This window comes from Hypanus sabinus, chromosome 12 (genome assembly GCF_030144855.1).
Source record: "Hypanus sabinus isolate sHypSab1 chromosome 12, sHypSab1.hap1, whole genome shotgun sequence".
NCBI lineage: Eukaryota > Metazoa > Chordata > Chondrichthyes > Myliobatiformes > Dasyatidae > Hypanus > Hypanus sabinus.
In genome coordinates this window covers 30840053-30858362 of record NC_082717.1, presented here as the reverse complement: position 1 = coordinate 30858362, position 18310 = coordinate 30840053, and the positions used below count along the sequence as shown (strand labels likewise).

The 18310-nt window shown below is 40.2% G+C and overlaps 1 protein-coding gene across 4 annotated transcripts in view; it reads left to right on the top strand.

Moving 5' to 3' along the window:
• Positions 1-18310, top strand: part of LOC132402741 (tetratricopeptide repeat protein 7A-like) — a 245947-nt gene that overhangs the window by 12007 nt on the left and 215630 nt on the right. For 2 of the 4 annotated variants that reach the window (XM_059985710.1, XM_059985709.1), the window contains exon 2: positions 4519-4574. The exons of the other annotated variants lie outside the window; for them this stretch is intronic. In XM_059985710.1, the coding sequence (XP_059841693.1) occupies positions 4572-4574 (3 nt within the window). In that variant the 5' untranslated portion in view covers positions 4519-4571. The remainder of the gene's footprint in view (positions 1-4518; positions 4575-18310) is intronic. 4 annotated transcript variants of the gene reach the window in all.

The window sequence follows — 18310 nt, the reverse complement described above, 5'->3', positions numbered from 1 at the left end:
TTTAATGATGTCACTATTCATCTGGAAGATAGTGGAAGGATAATAAATTATCCTCTTTACAGTTAATTTTGAGTTTGGTGCAATTTTGCCTAGACTGAATAGTGTTGTATAATGGTGTTTGTTTTATTGCAACCAATGCATAAATGACAATTTCTTCCTTCATAAACACAATCTCTTTTGCAGAAGAGGACATGTTTTATTCATAATACAGTAAAAACTTAATTTAAAAACTTTTCATAGAAAGCCAAAGTAGTTTGATTAAGGACCTACATGGAGCTCCATTGCCATATAGAGTAAGAGATTGTTACATCTATGGTGGGATATTTCCAAAGATTTCATTATAGATTTCATTGCAGTTCTCTCAATAATGAAAGGAGTTCTTTGCACTTTTGCAAGAAAGAGAGAACAATGATGAAGTGGTGGTAGGATATGGAGGAAAGCCGTAAAGTTGAGATTGAGAAGATATTATACTGCTGAACAAATGGTGACAAAATCGATCAAGCAGCTTACCTGCCAAAGGTAATGTTTGCTACTTTCCCCAATTGTATAAAAGTCACCTGGGCAAGAGGCTTACTGTTGCTCTTATGTTGTATGTTTGTATAATTTGCAATGAGGACTAAAGTACAGGTAGTAAAGATTTTATGTCATTTCTAGAGCTTGCTAACAAGCTCCATTCTGTAATGTCTTTCAAAAGTTGTTGAAAAGCCACTTCCCAGAACTGCTGCAGTGCAAGTAACACACCTTATAGTAATGAAGTTTCATAATAAATCGAAGTTGAGTTTACTGTCATATGCAGAGGTACACTGAAAAACCTTACAATAATTGGGGAGAGTTTATTGTAATTTAGACCACATAACAAGTTAGATTAGTAATGTTCAGAATCAGAATCAGGTTTATTATCACTGGCATGTGTTGTGAAATTTGTTAACTTAGCAGCAGCAGTTCAATGCAATACATAATCTAGAAAAAGAAGAAGAAAATAAATAAGTAAATCAATTATCGTATATGTGTATTGAATAGATTAAAAATCATGGAAAAACAGAAATAATATATATTTTAAAAGTGAGTTAGTGTTTATGAGCTCAATGTCCATTTAGGAATCAGATGGCAGAGGGGAAGAAGCTGAGTGTGTGCCTTCAGGCTTCTGTGCCTCCTACCTGATGGTAACAGTGAGAAAAGGGCTTGCTTTGGGTGCTGGAGGCCCTTAATAGTTTTCTGAGACACCGCTCTTTGAAGATGTCCTGAGTACTTTGTAGGCTGGTACCCAAGATGGAGCTGACTAAATTTACGATCCTCTGCAGCTTCTTTCGATCCTGTGCAATAGCCCCCCCCCCCCCCCACCCTACTGGACAGTGATGTAGCCTGTCAGAAGACTCTCCATTGTACATCTATAGAAGTTTTTGAGTGTTTTTGTTGACATACCAAATCTCTTCGAACTCCTAATGAATGGTAGTTGCTGTCTTGCCTTCTTTGTAGCTGCATTGATATGTTGGGACCAGGTTAGATCCTCAGAGATCCTGACATGCAGGAACTTGAAACTGCTCACTCTCTCCACTTCTGATCCCTCGATGAGGATTGGTATATGTTCCCTCATCTTACCTTTCCTGAAGTCTACAATCTGCTCTTTTGTCTTACTGATGTTAAGTGCAAGGTTGTTACTGTGGTACCATTCCACTAGTTGGCATATCTCGTTCCTGTGTGCCCTCTCGTCTCCATCTGAGGTTCCACCAAGAATGGTTGTATCATCAGCAAATTTATAAATGATACTTGAGCTATGCCTAGCCACACAGTCATGGCTATAGAGAAAGTAAAGCAGTGAGCTAAGCACACACCAGTGTTGATCATCAGCAAGGAGGAGATGTTATCACCATCCGCACAGATTGTGTCTTCCATTAGGAAGTCGAGGTACAGAGGCTTATCAATCAGGATTATGGAAATGATGGTGTTAAATGCTGAGCTGTAGTTGATGAACAGCATCCTGACATAGGGGTTTATGTTGTCCACGTGGTCTAAGGCCCTGTGGAGAACCATTGAGATTGCATCTGCTGTTGACCTATTGTGGCGATAGGCAAATTGCAATGGGTCCAGGTCCTTGCTGAGGCAGGAGTTCAGTCTAGTCATGACCAACCTCTCAAAGCATTTCATCGCTGTAGATGTGAGTGCTACTGGGTGATAGTCATTAAGGCAACTCGCGTTATTTTTCTTAGACATTGGCCTAATTGTTGCAACACACACAAAATGCTGGTGGAACGCAACAGGCCAGGCAGCATCTATAGGAAGAAGTACAGTTGACATTTCAGGCTGAGACCCTTCGTCAGGACTAACTGAAAGAAGAGATAGTAAGAGATTTGAAAGTGGGAGGGGGAGGGGGAAATGCGAAATGATAGAAGACAGGAGGGGAGGGATGAAGCTAAGAGCTGGAAAGGTAATTGGCAAAAGGGATACACAGCTGGAGAAGGGAGAGGATCATGGGATGGGAGGCCTAGGGAGAAAGAAAGGGGGAGGGGAGCACCAGAGGGAGATGGAAAGCAGGCAAGGAGTTACTGTATTGTGAAAAAGGCAGAGAGAGAAAAAAAGAGAGAAAAGGAATAAATAAATAAATAAATGTGGGATGGGGCAAGAAGGGGAGGGGGGCATTAATGGAAGTTAGAGAAATCAATATTCATGCCATCAGGTTGGAGACTAGATGGAATATAAGGTGTTGTTCCTCCAATCTGAGTGTGGCTTCATCTTGACAGTAGAGGAGGCCATGGATTGACATATCAAAATGGGAATGGGACGTGGAATTAAAATGTGTGGCCACTGGGAGATCCTGCTTTCTCTGGTGTTAATTGTTGCCTTATTGAAGCAAGTGGAACTTCCACCCGTAGCAGTGAAAAGTTGAAAATGTCCTTGAATACTCCCACCAGTTAGTTGGCACAAGTTTTCAGAGCATTACCAGATACTCTGTCGGGACCTATGGCTTTGCGAGGGTTCACCCTCAGTAAAGGCAGCCTAACCTCGGCCTCTGAGACGGAGGTCACAGGGTCATCAGGTGAAGCAGGATCTTCACAGCTATAGTTGTGTTCTGCCTTTCAGAGCAGGTATAGAAGGCATTGAGTTCATCCGGTAGTGAAGCCTTGCTGTCATCCCTTTGTTGGGAGTAATGTCTTGCAGACCCTGCCGGAGTTGTCGTGCATTCGATGTTGCCTCCAACCTTGTTCGAAGTTATCTTTTTCCCCTTGAAATAGCCTTCCGCAAGTCATACCTGGTTTTCTGGTACAGACCTGGGTTGCCAGACTTGAATGTCACAGATCTAGCCTTCAGCAGACGACGTACATCCTGGTTCATCCACAGCTTTTGGTTTGAGATACTTTAAATGAAATTTGAAATTGTTCATATCACTGTACACTATCATGTAGAATAAGATTGGGGAACTGGTCAACACTACACTGGAGAGTCAGCAGGCTTCTGCACAATTTTCTATACTGGAACTTGTACTTACCGACTTCTGACCCAGCGTTGGGTGCTGTTGGGTACTGGGAAGAGTGCAAAGTTGATATGTTCAGGGTTCATACCTTTAAATTATCAAGAAAGAATTAACAGACTGGACCTCTTCTCTTGAAAAGAGAAAGCTGAGTTGTTTAAATTATGAATGTGTGATTTCACTTGTTGGAAAGAGTGAAATGAAACATGATTAAAATGAAAAAGTAGCCAAGAAATTCCAAATAAAAGTCATTATCAGCGAGTGATGAAAATATGGAACTTGCAACAATAGAAAGATATTGTGGCAATAATATATGCATTTAGGTGTTATTACAAAAGGTTATACCTCTAGCAAGTTATTGAGCAATAAATTTAAAAAAGCAATTCTTGGATGCTTTTATGGGAAACATTATGACAATTTTATGCTTGGGTTATGCATGTGCAAGGAAAAAAGAAATAACATTTTGGCTTATACACCAGATCAGATGTATATTGCTAACCTGTAAGTTTTACACTGATAATGAAGGTAATTTTTTAATGTACAACTGTACTCTCTCGATGTAAAGAATTAGAATTACCTGAAAATGAATTTAATTTCTAAGTTTTTAAATTGAAGTTTGATTCTTTGGCTTATAAATCAATCGAGGTGTTCTTCAATAAGGGAAGATAAATTATTCACTTTATTATTTCTAACAGCTTGTTGCAGCTTCCACTGCTTCATGTTTTCGAGAATTCAAAAGTCTTGTTAATTATCTTGCTGTGTAAAGATAATTGAATGATACTCAGCTTTTAAACGCATGGAAACACGTGCTTTTTAAAGGTTTTTTTTGTTTTGACGCCTTATGCTATTTCTTTGTTGTTTTGTTGTGCATGCAATCCCTACCAGCCATTGCTTAGATGTTCTTTCTACCTTGTTGATCTATGGAGGAAAATTATACATGTCCGTACTTAAACAATCCACACTGTTCTTGCAAATGAGAATATTCTTAGCATTGGTGTTGTAAATGTTGCTTAATCTTGCTATCTGTCCACTGCTCTCTCCCCTTTTTTCAGCACGAACAACCTGTTTCGCCATTGAAAGCACAGCGATGAAGCAAGGTCTTTAAATGGTATGTACACTTTACACTTCAATGCCGCTGCTGAAAACACACGCATAACTTGCTTGCTTTGCTAAGACTGTACATTAATTGGCAAATTGGTTTGATGTAATGGGATATATTCCTACTTGCCAGTAATTAAATTTCTAATTCTCTGGATATTTTGTGTTGCAAATTTCAGTCCTGCCTCTTGGGTTTAAAATCTCAGATTTCTTTACCACCTTATATTTGTTGCTTCATCGATACTATAAATTTCTCGATGTCTCCCTCAAAGGCTATCTTGTCCAAAACAAAAATCCTTGGGATACAGTAATTTTTGTCAATGACAGTTAAATTAATAACTGTCCTTGGTTAGCAAACAACAAGTGAAAGTTAATGCTTTACTAAAAGAAGGTAAGTGTTTGGATGACTTAGCAATACAACTGTATTTCTACTGAGATTAAAAACAAGTTAACATTTCTAAATTATTTACCATGAGATGGAGCCATAGCTCTTTCATCTAACAGCTTGCAGTATGTGTATGTATTATATGTAACTATAATAAAGTTCTATCAGGTGCATGTGAGACATGAGCAAGATAACATCCTTCAAATTTGACATTTGTGTTTTGGATTGAATCTGCCACCTTCAGATGGCATTTCTCCATCCACTCCCCCTCCTCCCGTTGCCATAATTTTACTAGCTTAAAACAGATTGACACCATTTAGAATTTTTCTTGAAAGTTAATACTCAAATAGCGTATCGGAAATGTATGCCTGGGATTTTTCAGTAGTTATGCTATAGCTGATTTAGGAACTGGGAGAGCACACTAAATTTCAGTGAACCTTTGAAATTTTGTCTGGACTCCTAGGAACTTGAGGTAAAGGAACTTTGTGGTACTGCCTAATTCATAGGAGCACAATTTGAAGACAAAAAATCTCATAATAATAGTATCAAATAGCTTCAGTCATCAGTGTTTCGCAATGTTGCCTAAGTGGACGACTGCAGAGGAAACTTTCATTCAGCTCTTTTAACTGATGGGGAAGAGACAGGGAAATATATTTGGTAGGAAAAGCTTACACCACTACTGTATTGCTTGTAAATTTGAGAGCATGTAGGAAGTAGAAAATTAGTTTTCTGAAGCAGAACCAGGTTTATTTTCACTGACTTGTTTGTCGTGAAATTTGTTGTTTTTGCAGCAGCAATACAGTTCATAAAATTATTATATTCAGTTTAATTCACGTTTAATTGTCATTCAACCATATATGAATGCACTTGAACACAGCAAACAAGACACCATTACTCTGGGGCCAGGGTTCAAAACACAGTACCAACAGTTACACACAGCACAAAGCACACATAGCACATACAAGCTAGCAAGCTCATGTAAGATATCTGTAAAATACAGCCACGCAAAAAAGGAGTCTACACCCTGAGTCCATGAATACTGCAAGACTACGCAGTTGACCACAGTACAGCTCGTTTTTGGCCAAGTGGGCGGGCAGCACCAACTCCAGCCTGGGCACCACTCCACAGTGGCCCCCAGTGGATCACACTGGCTTCATCGCCTTTCTCCTGCTGGCTGTATACAGGTGACACCACAGCTTCAAGCCCAGTCCTTGCTACGACTGGGGCCACGCAACTCCCCCACCATCCACCCCTGCTGCCTGCCAATAAATCAGTGAATCTGACTCACAGCATTTCACGTTAACAATGTTCAAAAGGGTCGTGTAATCACAAGAAAAGTGACTAAGATAGTCACTCACTACCAGATTGCACGCCTCCTTCACACACCGACCCCCCCCCCCCCCCCAAAGCCTCTCTGACGGAAGCAGCTACATGATCCACACCAAGTCCAGCTCCCTTAGTTTCTCCGCCAACGAGCAACTCACTCGTGGTAGATCTTCAGTATTTCACGTTCTTAATGTCTACCAGGATCTTGTGATCATAACAAATATGTTTAAAAGGGACTGGAGCACCCTTTGTTGACCCACAGGGGTTGGTGACCTTTTTGCCTCTGTGGGCCGGATCATGTATCAATGAGTGGACAGTGAGGCAGATAAATGCCATAAAAAAAACTTGAAATATGGGAATCATCCATTTACATACATCTAGTTATGGATTGCTTCAAATTAATGAACAATGCATGCTAGAAAATCATTTGTGCTTAAGGTTGCCTACCCCTGCCATAGAAGCTGCTGTGATTGAACACATCGCCATCTTAATGGAAATAAATTACAAAGTAAACCAAAAGTGCAAAAAAAAGGTATGAAATAGTGTTTATTGGTTAATGGACCATTCAGAAATATAATGACGGGGAAGAACCTATTCCTAAATCATTGAGTGTGAGTCTTCAGGCTCCTGTACCTCCCTCCACACAGTGACAGTAGAGAGAAGAAGGTATGTCCCAGATGGGTGAGGATTCTTAGAAATGGATGCTGCCTTTTTGAGGCACTGCATCTTGAAGATATCCCTGATGGTGAGGAATGTCATGGAGCTGGGTGAGTCTACAAACCATTGCAGCCTCTGTATATACCATGCGTTGGAAGCTCCACACCAGGCTGTGATGCAACCCCTCAGAAATGCTCTCCACTTTGCATCTATAGAAATTTGCAAGGGTCCATGGTGACACACCAAATCTCCTCAAACTCCCAGTGAAATAGAGCCACTGGCATACCTTTTTCATGGTTACATTGATGTGTTGGGGCCAGGATAGATCTCCAAGGTGTTGACACCCAGGAATTTGAAGCTGTTCACTGCTGACCGCTCGATAAGGACAGATGCGTGTTCATCCTTGACTTTCTTTTCCTGAACTCTGCAATAATTCCTTGATCTTGCTGACGCTGAGTGCAAGATTGTTGTTGCAGCAATTAGCCAGCTGATCTATCTCAGTCTTGTACGCCTCCTCGTTGCCATCGGAGATTCTACCAACAGTGAACTTTTAATGGAATTTTAGCTATGCTTGGCCACGCGGTCATGAGTGTTGCACTGAATTATGGGAGGTGCGGTAGCATAGTGGTAGGCGCAATGCTTTACAGCGCCAGCAGTAAGTTTGAGCTATGATTCCCTCTGCTGTCTGAATGCTGTTCTTCCCATCACTGTGTGGGCTTCCTGTAGGTGCTCCAGTTTCCTCCCGTGTTCCAATATGTACAGTTAGGATTAATGAGTTGTGGATGTGCAATGTGCATAAGTGTGGCAATATTGACATAATCCTTGCAGATTTGATGTGACTCAAACAATTTGTTCATGTGACAAATAAAGCTAACCTTTAATCTTCAGAATTATCCAGCATAGAGACAGGGCATTCAGATCAACTTATTCCTGCTGACTGCTGGGCACCCTTCTATATTAACTCATCGCCAGAAAATCCTCCATTGAAGTTGAATAGTAAGCAGCCTTAAGTGAGTTTGGATGATATTCCTGCAATGCTTGAATCGCTGACAAAGGGAAAACTTTGAGATGAATGTGAGGATTAGGGCAGATGTAAGAGTGGGATGATGTGACTGAACATTAAGTTGGAATCTTGATAACAAGTGGCTAGATGAGTGAGTGGCACTTGGTAATGTAAGAGCTGGTCTTGATCATTTTTGTGTTACAGCATCTTTATTTTGGCGACTTCTTGTCCTCATTTCCTAGTACACTACAGTGGGTTAGATACCTTCCAGTTCATCTTGGTAAAAGGACCTACCATTCACTGAATAAACCAAGAGCTACAGAGCCTCATCAATATATCTGAGTCCCTGTTATTTTTACTTGCTTTGCAAAAGCTTTCAGCAGACTCAAAGGCCTGTAGAACAACTTCCATCCTTGATTGCAGGCGCAGACCCATTTTTGTCAGTACAAGTTCACTTTATCTGATTCTCGTGGATGAGCAGTAAGGTACTGAATAGTGCTTTTAGTGATGACTGGTCATTGAAAAAATGTAAATGAGATGGCAGCATTAATTTTGTGAGTCCTGCATCAGGTTATATTAGTGTAGAGTTATTGACCATCATGATTCCAGCAACTATTGTCCATCATTTTTCAGTTTAACCTCTGAATGATCTTGATAATGGTTATAGATGTAACAATGTAGGAATAATTTCTTAGGAGATACCTCAGAAAAAGAAATTAGTTTGTAAAAGATTAACAGAACTCGAGATGGGTAAACCACAGAGTTCTAGCATTGCTGTATGAATTACTGAGCAGATAATAGAAAATGAAGGCACAATTCTCTAGTCTTCTAAAATATTTATGTTGTATAATGGAATTGGAGAGTAAATGTAGGAGCATCGTTAAATTGCTCTACAGTTACTCAATTTATTCTTCCTTTTTTAAAATATCAGCTGTATTTGAAATCTTAGAATCCTTACTTTAAAACAAATTGGCCAGCGTTTAGAAAAACTGAAATCAATCAATGTGACTCAGCACAGATTTGTTGAAAGCAAGTTGCATTTAATAAATTTAATGTATTAAAATAATCAATTGGATTGCTGAATAAATTCAGTGTGTGCTGCGGGACTTGAAATCTGAAATAAAAGTGGAAAATGTTGGAAGTAACTCAAAGGAAAGTAATGGAAATAATCAGGTCAAGCAGCATTTTGGAAAGAGTTCAGCAGCACAGCAAGAAATTACTGGCAAGTCCATATGTATTGGCAGCACTTGTATCAAAGATTTGGGCTAGTATAATGAAAATTTGCATTAGCAAATAAGGCACCAAGGGGAGATGAAAGATTAAAGATTAAGAATAGGTCTACATGAAACCTTATGAAATGTGAACTATTTCCTTAAATTTAAATAGCCTATTATTATTTTTTAGGAACTATTCTCTATGAATACTTAGCTTTCTTGTGGAATTACTGAAAGGATACTGATCTTCAGCTTTAGATCGGTGGGAACGTTGTCGCAGGACATCAATATATTGTGAATTTTTCCCAAGTTATAATCCATAAAATGCCACAAAAGGAAAAGGATAATAACTTTGCTAGCAATCTAAAATGAAGACGAACATTCTGTAGGTGCATAACAGCTCTAAATAAGTGTTGCATTAGTCAAGTTTAGTCGGGTGTCCTTCCACATGCCATGTTAATAGTCCCTAAATGAGAGATGCTGCATTGAAATCCAGGGAAGGGTGAGATGTTGGAGCACTTAATATATTTCCTAATGAACAGACCTCAGATAGTCAGGATGCACAATAACTTCTCCCTCCCCATTATCCTCAATACAAGTGCCCACCAGGGGCTGTGTGCTGAGCCCTTTGCTCTCCACTTTGCTCTCACATGACTGCATGGCCAAACATCTGAGTAATGACATTGTCAAGTTCACTGGTGACATGCCAGTGGTGCTGCCGATCACCCACAGTGCTGAGATAGACTACAGAGAGAAGATAGAACTCAGGGCCTGGTGTTGGGCAAATAACCTTTTCCTTAATGTCAACAAGACCAAGGAGATGGTTATTGACTTCAGGAGAACACACACCACTCCCACTCCCCTTTATATTTGTGGCACAGCAGGCATTTTCAAACTCCTGGGAGTGTACATCACACACAACCTCTCATAGTCTCAGAACATATTCTACACAGTCAAGAAAGCTTAACAACCCCTCTACTTTCCGAGGAGTCTGAAGAGAGCTGGACTTTGCATATCTCTACTCGCATCCTTTACAGATGTGTGGCAGAGAGCATCCTAACTAGCTGCATCACTGCTTGGTACAGAAACTGCACTGCGGTGGGTAGCAAGTCTCTACAACGGGTGGTCAAAACTGCCCAATGCATTACTGGCATCAGCCTACCCGCCATCAAAAGAGAGAGAGAGAGACACACACACAAACAAAGTCAGTAACACCACGAAGGATCCCATGCACTCTGCTCCTGGATTGTTTGCCCCACTCCCATCATGGGGGAGGCTACGTAGCATTGACGCCATCAAATTCAAAAAATTACTTCCCCCCTCCCCCCAAGTAGTAGAGCTAATTAACACCTTCACCCACTAACTCACACCACTATGCCCCCAACCACCATTACTTCATTTTTTCCCTGTCGGGCATCTTTTGTACAGACACTCCTTTGCCCGGTATCTCTTTATGGACAGAAAATCAATCTATGTATATAAACTATCTTAAGTATTTATATTTATTATTTTTATCATTATTATTGTGTTCTTTATATTATTGTGTTTTTTTTGTGCTGTATTTGATCTGGATAACAATTATTTTGTTCTTTACACTCGTGTACAGGGATTACATGAAACAATCTTGAATCTTCAACTTATAATTCCTCAAAGAGTTGAATGGATTTCAGATGGGGGTGATTAAATTATAATTATTACTGGCAGGCAACTTTTCAGGCATGGTATACATAATTTTATAGCCTTATTCTTCTAGAGCTCAAGTTGTTTAGATATCAGAAAAGGAACAGTATTTTTGTCTGTCTTTGTCAAGCAATTACTTCTCTCCCTGTGTTGCTTTGTCCATTCCACTTGTCCTCTCAGTCTTAGTTTTATGGATGTTTATACATACACTGGGTGACAAGATGGTACCTACCAAAGGAGGTGTAAGGTGCTCCTTCCCTCCGCTAGCCTGCAGGTCACCCTTGGGCAATGTGTAGCATCTGCTTAGCTCCCTGATCAGGGAGCTGTGAAGCCATGGGAGTAGGTGGTGTATGGTTGTATGAGCAGCTGGTGCATATCACAAGTCTTGGTTATGCAACCACCGATGCCAGGCGGACAAACGTTGAAGAGTATTGATAATGGATGGGGTCACACGTCTTGTAAAGGCACTGCTCAGAAGAAGGAAATGGCAAAGCACTTCTGTAGAAAAATTTGCCCAAGAGCAATCATGGTCATGGAGAGACCATGATCGCCCATGGCATATAATGAACGAGTGATACATATATGTGTGTGTATCTCCCCCTCTCCCCCCTCTGGGCTTGGGACCGTCCATGGCAGAGTTGTCATCCAACCTAGCAGACAAAAATAGAGGGCCATGTCTTCCAGCACATACTATGCTCTAAACTCAACAAATTAGTTATAAAACATACACTGCATACACCCCATCATTAGATTTCAAGATCAAACTGCTGCAGTCAGTCTGCATTCTGTCATAGTTAGTGAATATGTGTTGTGCTCATGGTCTTCCAGCAGATTACTTCTTTGGAATACCGGAGGTGTTTATTACAGGCCATGCTTGTACTCATTAGATTTGAGTGTTAACAATCTGCATTTATTTTGTGGATAATGCTGAAGTTGAATTGGGTATTGAATGTTGTTATGAAGAAAGAAACACAATTGTTAAGTCAGAATGAGAAGGTTTTTGCATTCTCTTTTGAAGGTGTCATCTGTAAAGCATTGCCAGAGCATCACCACAAAATGCGTCTCAAGTTTTCATCTATATATCCTTCTAGATCAGAATTTAGGATAAACAAAACTCATTAAAGACATGCCTGAACAGCCAATAGGCACTAATATTTGGGTATTATAAGGGAGGTGAGTAGACAGGTGATGTGTTGTTTCCCCCCCTCCCTCCTCTCCATCCCCATCTATTTTATGAACTTAGTCTGTTTGGGAATGTTTAGTGAAATCTGTGAGTCTGCAGTGTATTCATTTCCTTAAACCGAATGGGGTTTCTGTTTGCTTTTTTTTTCAGAATAGCTTTATATGTTGGGCTTCCCACCTGCTGCAAGCCCGACAAACATTTTAAAGCCATCTTCTATGAATTCAATATTGGCTGCAAAGAAAATGCTGGAACTACTGTTTAGCTTTTCATGAACCCGAGGATGATGCGCACAATGATAATAAGCAAATGCAGAAGATAAATATATGAAGTTAAAAATGGTTTGCACAGTTATTAACTCCAATTGATAAGAACCATTATGATATAAAAGTCTCCCTAAACAAAATGATTCACACATTTGCAAGTCTTCAGTGTATTAGTGAAGTCCTTAATATTGCCAAAACAAAGGTTGAATAGATATAAGTTTAATTGGTTCATTGTACTACAGATGTATGGTTTAAAGTTCAGGTCAAGTCAAGTTTATTCTCATTTATCTATATACAAGTATATAACGTATATAACCATATATTGTATAATCCTGACCATTCTTGCTTTTATGCATCAGAGTCTTTTGCCTGATGGTAGAAAGTCAAAGAGGATGCTGGATGGATGGGTGGGATCCTTAAGAATACTGAGGTCCCAGCGTACCTAGCACTCCTGAGAAACGTCCCGATGGACGGTATGTCCTGATGGATGGATCATAGAACCCCTATGATCCCCTCAGCTATTCTCACAGTCCTTTGTAGGGACTTCTGGTCTGATTGTCGACTGCTCCCATAACAGATGGAGATGCATCTTGTCAGGATGCTCTCAATGGTGCTCCTGGAAAATGGAGTTAAGAAGTGTGGCCTTGTTTGCCTCAATACTGTTAGGAAGTGGAGGTGCTGCTGTGTTGCCTTATTCAGGGAGATGATATTAAGGGACCAGATGGGGTCATCTGTGATGTGATCTCCCAGGAACTTGGTGCACTTAACTCTCTCTATGGAGGAGCCATGTACTCACAGAAGGGGATGGTTCATCTGCATCCTCCTGGTTTCCTTTGTCTTTTCCACATTCAGCCGTAGGTTGTTCTTCTCACATAAATCCACCATTACTTAAATTCCTAAATAATCAATGGCTGCCAGTAGCAGTGGGTTCTATTTCATGAGAGATTTTTCTTGACATCTGGAAACTTCTTGTAAGATAAATAATTAGCAAGTTGTCAGTATGACTGCTGCAGATAGCTGAGGGGAAGTCACACATCAATATTTCACATGCACAGATTCTGAATCTAAAGAATCCAAATGTTTGCTTTAAACACAGCACAGTTCGGGTAACAGGAACTTGCCCTTTAAGAAATCACAGATCACTACCAAAAATATTGTGATAGGGAATAAAAATTCATTCTTAATGTATGCACAAGAAAAATAAGCAAGTAAATACCAAAGAAACAAATGTAATTTTTTCTCAAGGATTTGTGTTGTGGAAAATTGCAGTACAAATGGTTTTCTAGAAACGCAGTCCCTGCATGATGCAGGGGTGTACTGTTTATTTTTAAGTGAGCAACAGTATTTCCAATTGATCTGCATCCCGCTGAATCTTTTGTGGCCTTCCTCACTATTCACAGCTCCTCCAATTTTTGTGTTAGCTGCAAACTTACTAATCAGCTCACCTGCATTTTCTTCCAATCATTTATATGTTGGATTCAGTGACCCAGCTTGTGTATCTTTAACATTCTGGACCAGTCTACAATGCAGGACCTTGTCAAAAGTCTTACTAAAGTCCACATAGATAATGTCTACTGCTCTGCCTTCACCAGTCTTCTCAGTTACCTCCTAAAGACTCAGTCAAGGAAGAGAGGCAGCAATCCCCCTGCTCAAAGCCTTGTTGACTATCACTGTATACTGTACTCCAATAATTTCTCATTACTAAGATAAGGTAGAACAGCCTGCAGTTACCTAGCTTGTCCCTGTGGCCTCTCTTGAATAAAGGAAAAATATATGCTGTTAGTCACTCATTTGGCACCTCATGTTGTTGGAAAAATGCAAATATCTTTGCTTAGGCCTTGATTTCTCCTCCTTTGCTTCCCATAGCAAAATGGGATTGATCGCATTCATTTCTGGGGATTTATCAACTCTTATTCAAGCCATCTGACATCTTCCTTTTTTAATAGTGACCTAATAATCCACATTGCTGTCCTTGAACTCACTATCTTCTCTGTCCATCTCCTTGGTGAATATAGGCAGGGAGTATTCATTTTGGATCTTGTTCACATTGTCTGGCTGTATACAGAGTTTTGGCCATCTAGTGTAATGTCTCAAAACAGACAGCATTCAATGTACAGCTACTTTTGTGGAGCAAGTCATACAGTCCTTGTATAAAATACATGTTAGTCAGCATTATGAATTATTTTCTCCCCAGTTGAGAAAATACTGAATTGATGAGAACTTTTCCATTTCTTCAATTGTTGATTTCTTTTTTGTTAATACTCATTGACTTGTTTCCCCCCCCCCCCCCCCCACTTAGATAAAAGTAGGATCAGCTTGTTTCAAATCTTAGTGTACAATTGATTTGGCAGAGTGATATATTATTTGGAAACTGTCCCAAATTGGGGTTGCATTTTCCCACTGGAATGCAATAAATCTATGTTGGTGTAAAGATTTCATATTGTATTTCTGTGAGATTGTGCAAAACAGTACTTATTGTAAACTGCAACCAATTAGTTAATGTGCCTGCCCATGCATATTGTCACCATTTATAATCAAAGGTTTAAATGAAGTGTAAAGGAAATGAAGTCAGAGTTTCTTGAAACATTATCCTATGCTTAAGTCAAATGTTTATACCAGATCTATTGTATCAAGTAGAAGAATTGCATACAGGAAAGGAAAAGGATTTGTGGTTTATGTGTGGAAGCATTTTCCATAATTGGAACAGTTTTGTTTGCTTGCAGGCAAATTCATTGTTCCAGTTTGAAAATTTACTCAGTCATCAGATCATTCCAGTCAATACCTTTTTAAAAGTGTATGCAGGTTTCCTTGGCAATTGTACTGTCCTTCACTATGCTATCTATGCTTTTTAAGGACAGTGCTTCATCCCTGGTACTTCTACAAGAGAGCTCTTTTTAAAGTCTGAGCTGTGATTGCTTTCTATTAAAGAAATAGAAGTTGTTTCTTAACAGTAGATAACACATCCATTTTTCCAAAGAATGGTATTGAATTTAATGTTCTGGGCTTTCTAGAAACCAAAGTATGTTTCTGTGGCAACAAAGTAAAAGATTTGCCATGGTTGTGCAGAATTATGCGCTTTCTATTTAAAGAATGGATGCTTGACTCCATGTTTAGTCGGAACTCAAGTGTTGACCCAGAGTATTGATAAATTTGCACTCCAGGTTTCCTTGTGGAGTTTAGAGAAGAATTATGTGGGAGAGTAAAGAAGTGCTTATTCAGCAATAAAGTTCCATGTTATAATTATAATGTTATAAGTTATATGCACATGGCATTTCCTGTGAAGATGTATGGATTAGTCATGAAGGGAGAAGTTATTTCTAATTTATTAGGTCACTATTGTGAATTGACAAATACTTTCATCATGAAACTTTCTTGAAGTACGACAGATCTCCAGAACTCAAAATGCAATGTGAGAACTTCTGCAGCAAAAATCTTGCCAGCGGTAGGTAGGAAATAGTTCGTTGCTTTTAGCCAGCTTTCTCCCAGTCCTTTCTTCGATCAGATTCTCCCTTCTCCAGCCCTTTCAGCAATCAAATTCCCAGCTCTTTACTTCACCCCCTCTCCCTCTCCTGGTTTCACCTATAACTTACCATCTTTTTTTCCCCTCCCTCCACCTTCTTACTCTGACTCCTCCTCTTTCTGTCCAGTCCTGATGAAGGGCCTCAGCCTGAAACGTCGACTGTTTACTTTTTTCCAAAGATAATTCCTGGCTTGTCAATTTCTTGGTGTTTATTCCTTCCTCTAGGACTTGACTCTTAGTGAGATTGGAATTCAGCTTTCCTCTTGTGCCAGAAACCTATAATATGTGAAAATGGATAATACATCTACGTTAAGATATCCTTGCTATGAGTAATTTTTCACTGGACTTACCTTGTGCTAAGATCGCCAATAGTTTTGAATCAAACAGCAATTATGTCTTTACTGAGATAGTTAATCTTTGGTTGAGCAGCTTAATGTAAACTCCAATTTCACTATTGGTTGACAACGTTATTTGTACTGGTTGAAGTGAAACTGACGTTCTCAGTAATTGGAAAATGTTGGAAACTCTTGACTGGTCATTGAAAAGAGAAGCAGATGTAATGCTTCTGGTTACAAACACTTCATCCAAATTCAGTTTGATGAAGGGTCTTTGACCCAAAAAAACCCTCAGATTTTCTTTTCACGTTTAAACTTGACTTGCATGTTTTTTAGCATTGTCTATTTATATTTCAAACTTCCAGCAGTTTTTTCCACTTTGTGTACACAATTGAGCACATAGGACAAGATTGCTGTATTGGAGAGAAATGAGGGATTGCTGCATTCTGTGTTTTATGGAGACATGGAGGACCTCAGACACACCAGATATGTCGGTAAGATCTGAGGGCTTCTCGATCCACTGCATGGAATAGATTGCTTATTCTGAGCAGGCATTAAGTGGGGGTTTGACTTTCAGGATACACTTTTCATGGTACTCAGATGTAGTGTTTCAGTCACACTCTTGTTCCTCTGACCTGGAACATCTGATGAATAAGTGCTGAGTGTTCTACTTACTTCCTCCTCCAGAGTCTTCTCCTCCTGTCAAAGCATATAGCATTGACTTACCAAGCACCAACAGATTCACCTACCTGGGCAGCATCTTTTGGAAGGATGGTGGAACCAAGACGACATCCAGTGCAGACTCAGCAAGGCTAGAGGTGTCTTTGGATCAATGAGCAACATACGAGGATCAACCAAGTACAGCGTACACACCAAAGTGAAGCTGTGTTAGGGCTCTGTACTGTCCACATCCCTGTACGGATCAGAATGCTGCCTCATGACAGAGAGTGACCCTGCCAAGCTGTTGTCATTCCACACCATGAGCAATCAAGATCCTCTGGCTGGAGAAAGATATCCAACCACACTCTACTCCTTCAGTGTCTTCAAGAGGACATGGCCACAATCATCATGAGGAAACATTGAAGATGGATTGGCACATGATGAGAAGAGAGGCCAACTCCATCATCAAGACAGATGTCATTGGACCCCTGAAGGATGGAGGAAAGGTGGGGGACCAAAGACAATTTGGTGCCATATCATAGAGGCAAAAATGAGGGCCCTGAACCACACCTGAGGTACAATAGAGAAGATGGCCAAGGACAGACAGTGATGGAGGTCCTTCATTGCTGCCCTAGCAGCAAACTGGCAGTAAGTTAGTTCTACTTACCACGAGGGTTCTCCTTCATGGTTCTGAACACATTTTACATACCGTCAAAGGCCAATGTTAAGCAAGCATTTGAGTGTTGAGTGCTGTGATCAATAAACAAGAAAGAGTTTACTCTAACACCTTTCAAATTACTGCCAGGGATTTCAATCAGGCTTGTTTGAAGAATTCTCTGCCCAGTTTTCATTAACATATCACCTGCAACGCAAGTGGTCCCAACACACTCAACCACTGTTATACTTTGATTAGGGATGCCTACCATTCAAACCTGGACCACATTTCGGGAAACACGATCAACTGGCTGTCCTCCTCCTACCTGTATACAGACAGAGGCTAAAGAACAAGACTCCAGAGGTAAGGACAACAAAGAAGTGGTTGTGGAAGGCAGAGGACCGGTTATGGGATTGCTTTCAGGCATGGACTGGGCTGTGCTCAAGGACTCAGGAGAGGATCTGAACAAGTATGTTACGGTTGCCATGGACTTTAGAAAAACAGTTGTGGCCGAGTGTGTCCCCACAGAATCATTCGGAGTCTTCCTCAACCAGAAGCCCTGAATGGACCATGAGATCTGCAATCTACTGAGGTCTGGGACAGTGGTGTTCAGGTCTGGTGAGCAAGTAAAATCCAGAAAGCAATCTTGCATACGAAGTGGCAACTCCAGACTGAACTTAGATCACTGAAGGATGCTTGACAGCTGTGGCAGGGCTTGATGCTGTCACCTTCTGTAAAGTGAAATCAAATGACAAAGGTGACAACAAAATTTCCCTCTCAGATGAGCCTTTTATAAACGAGAGAAAATCTGCAGATGCTTGAAATCCAGGCAACACATGCAAAATGCTTGAGAAACTCAGCAGGC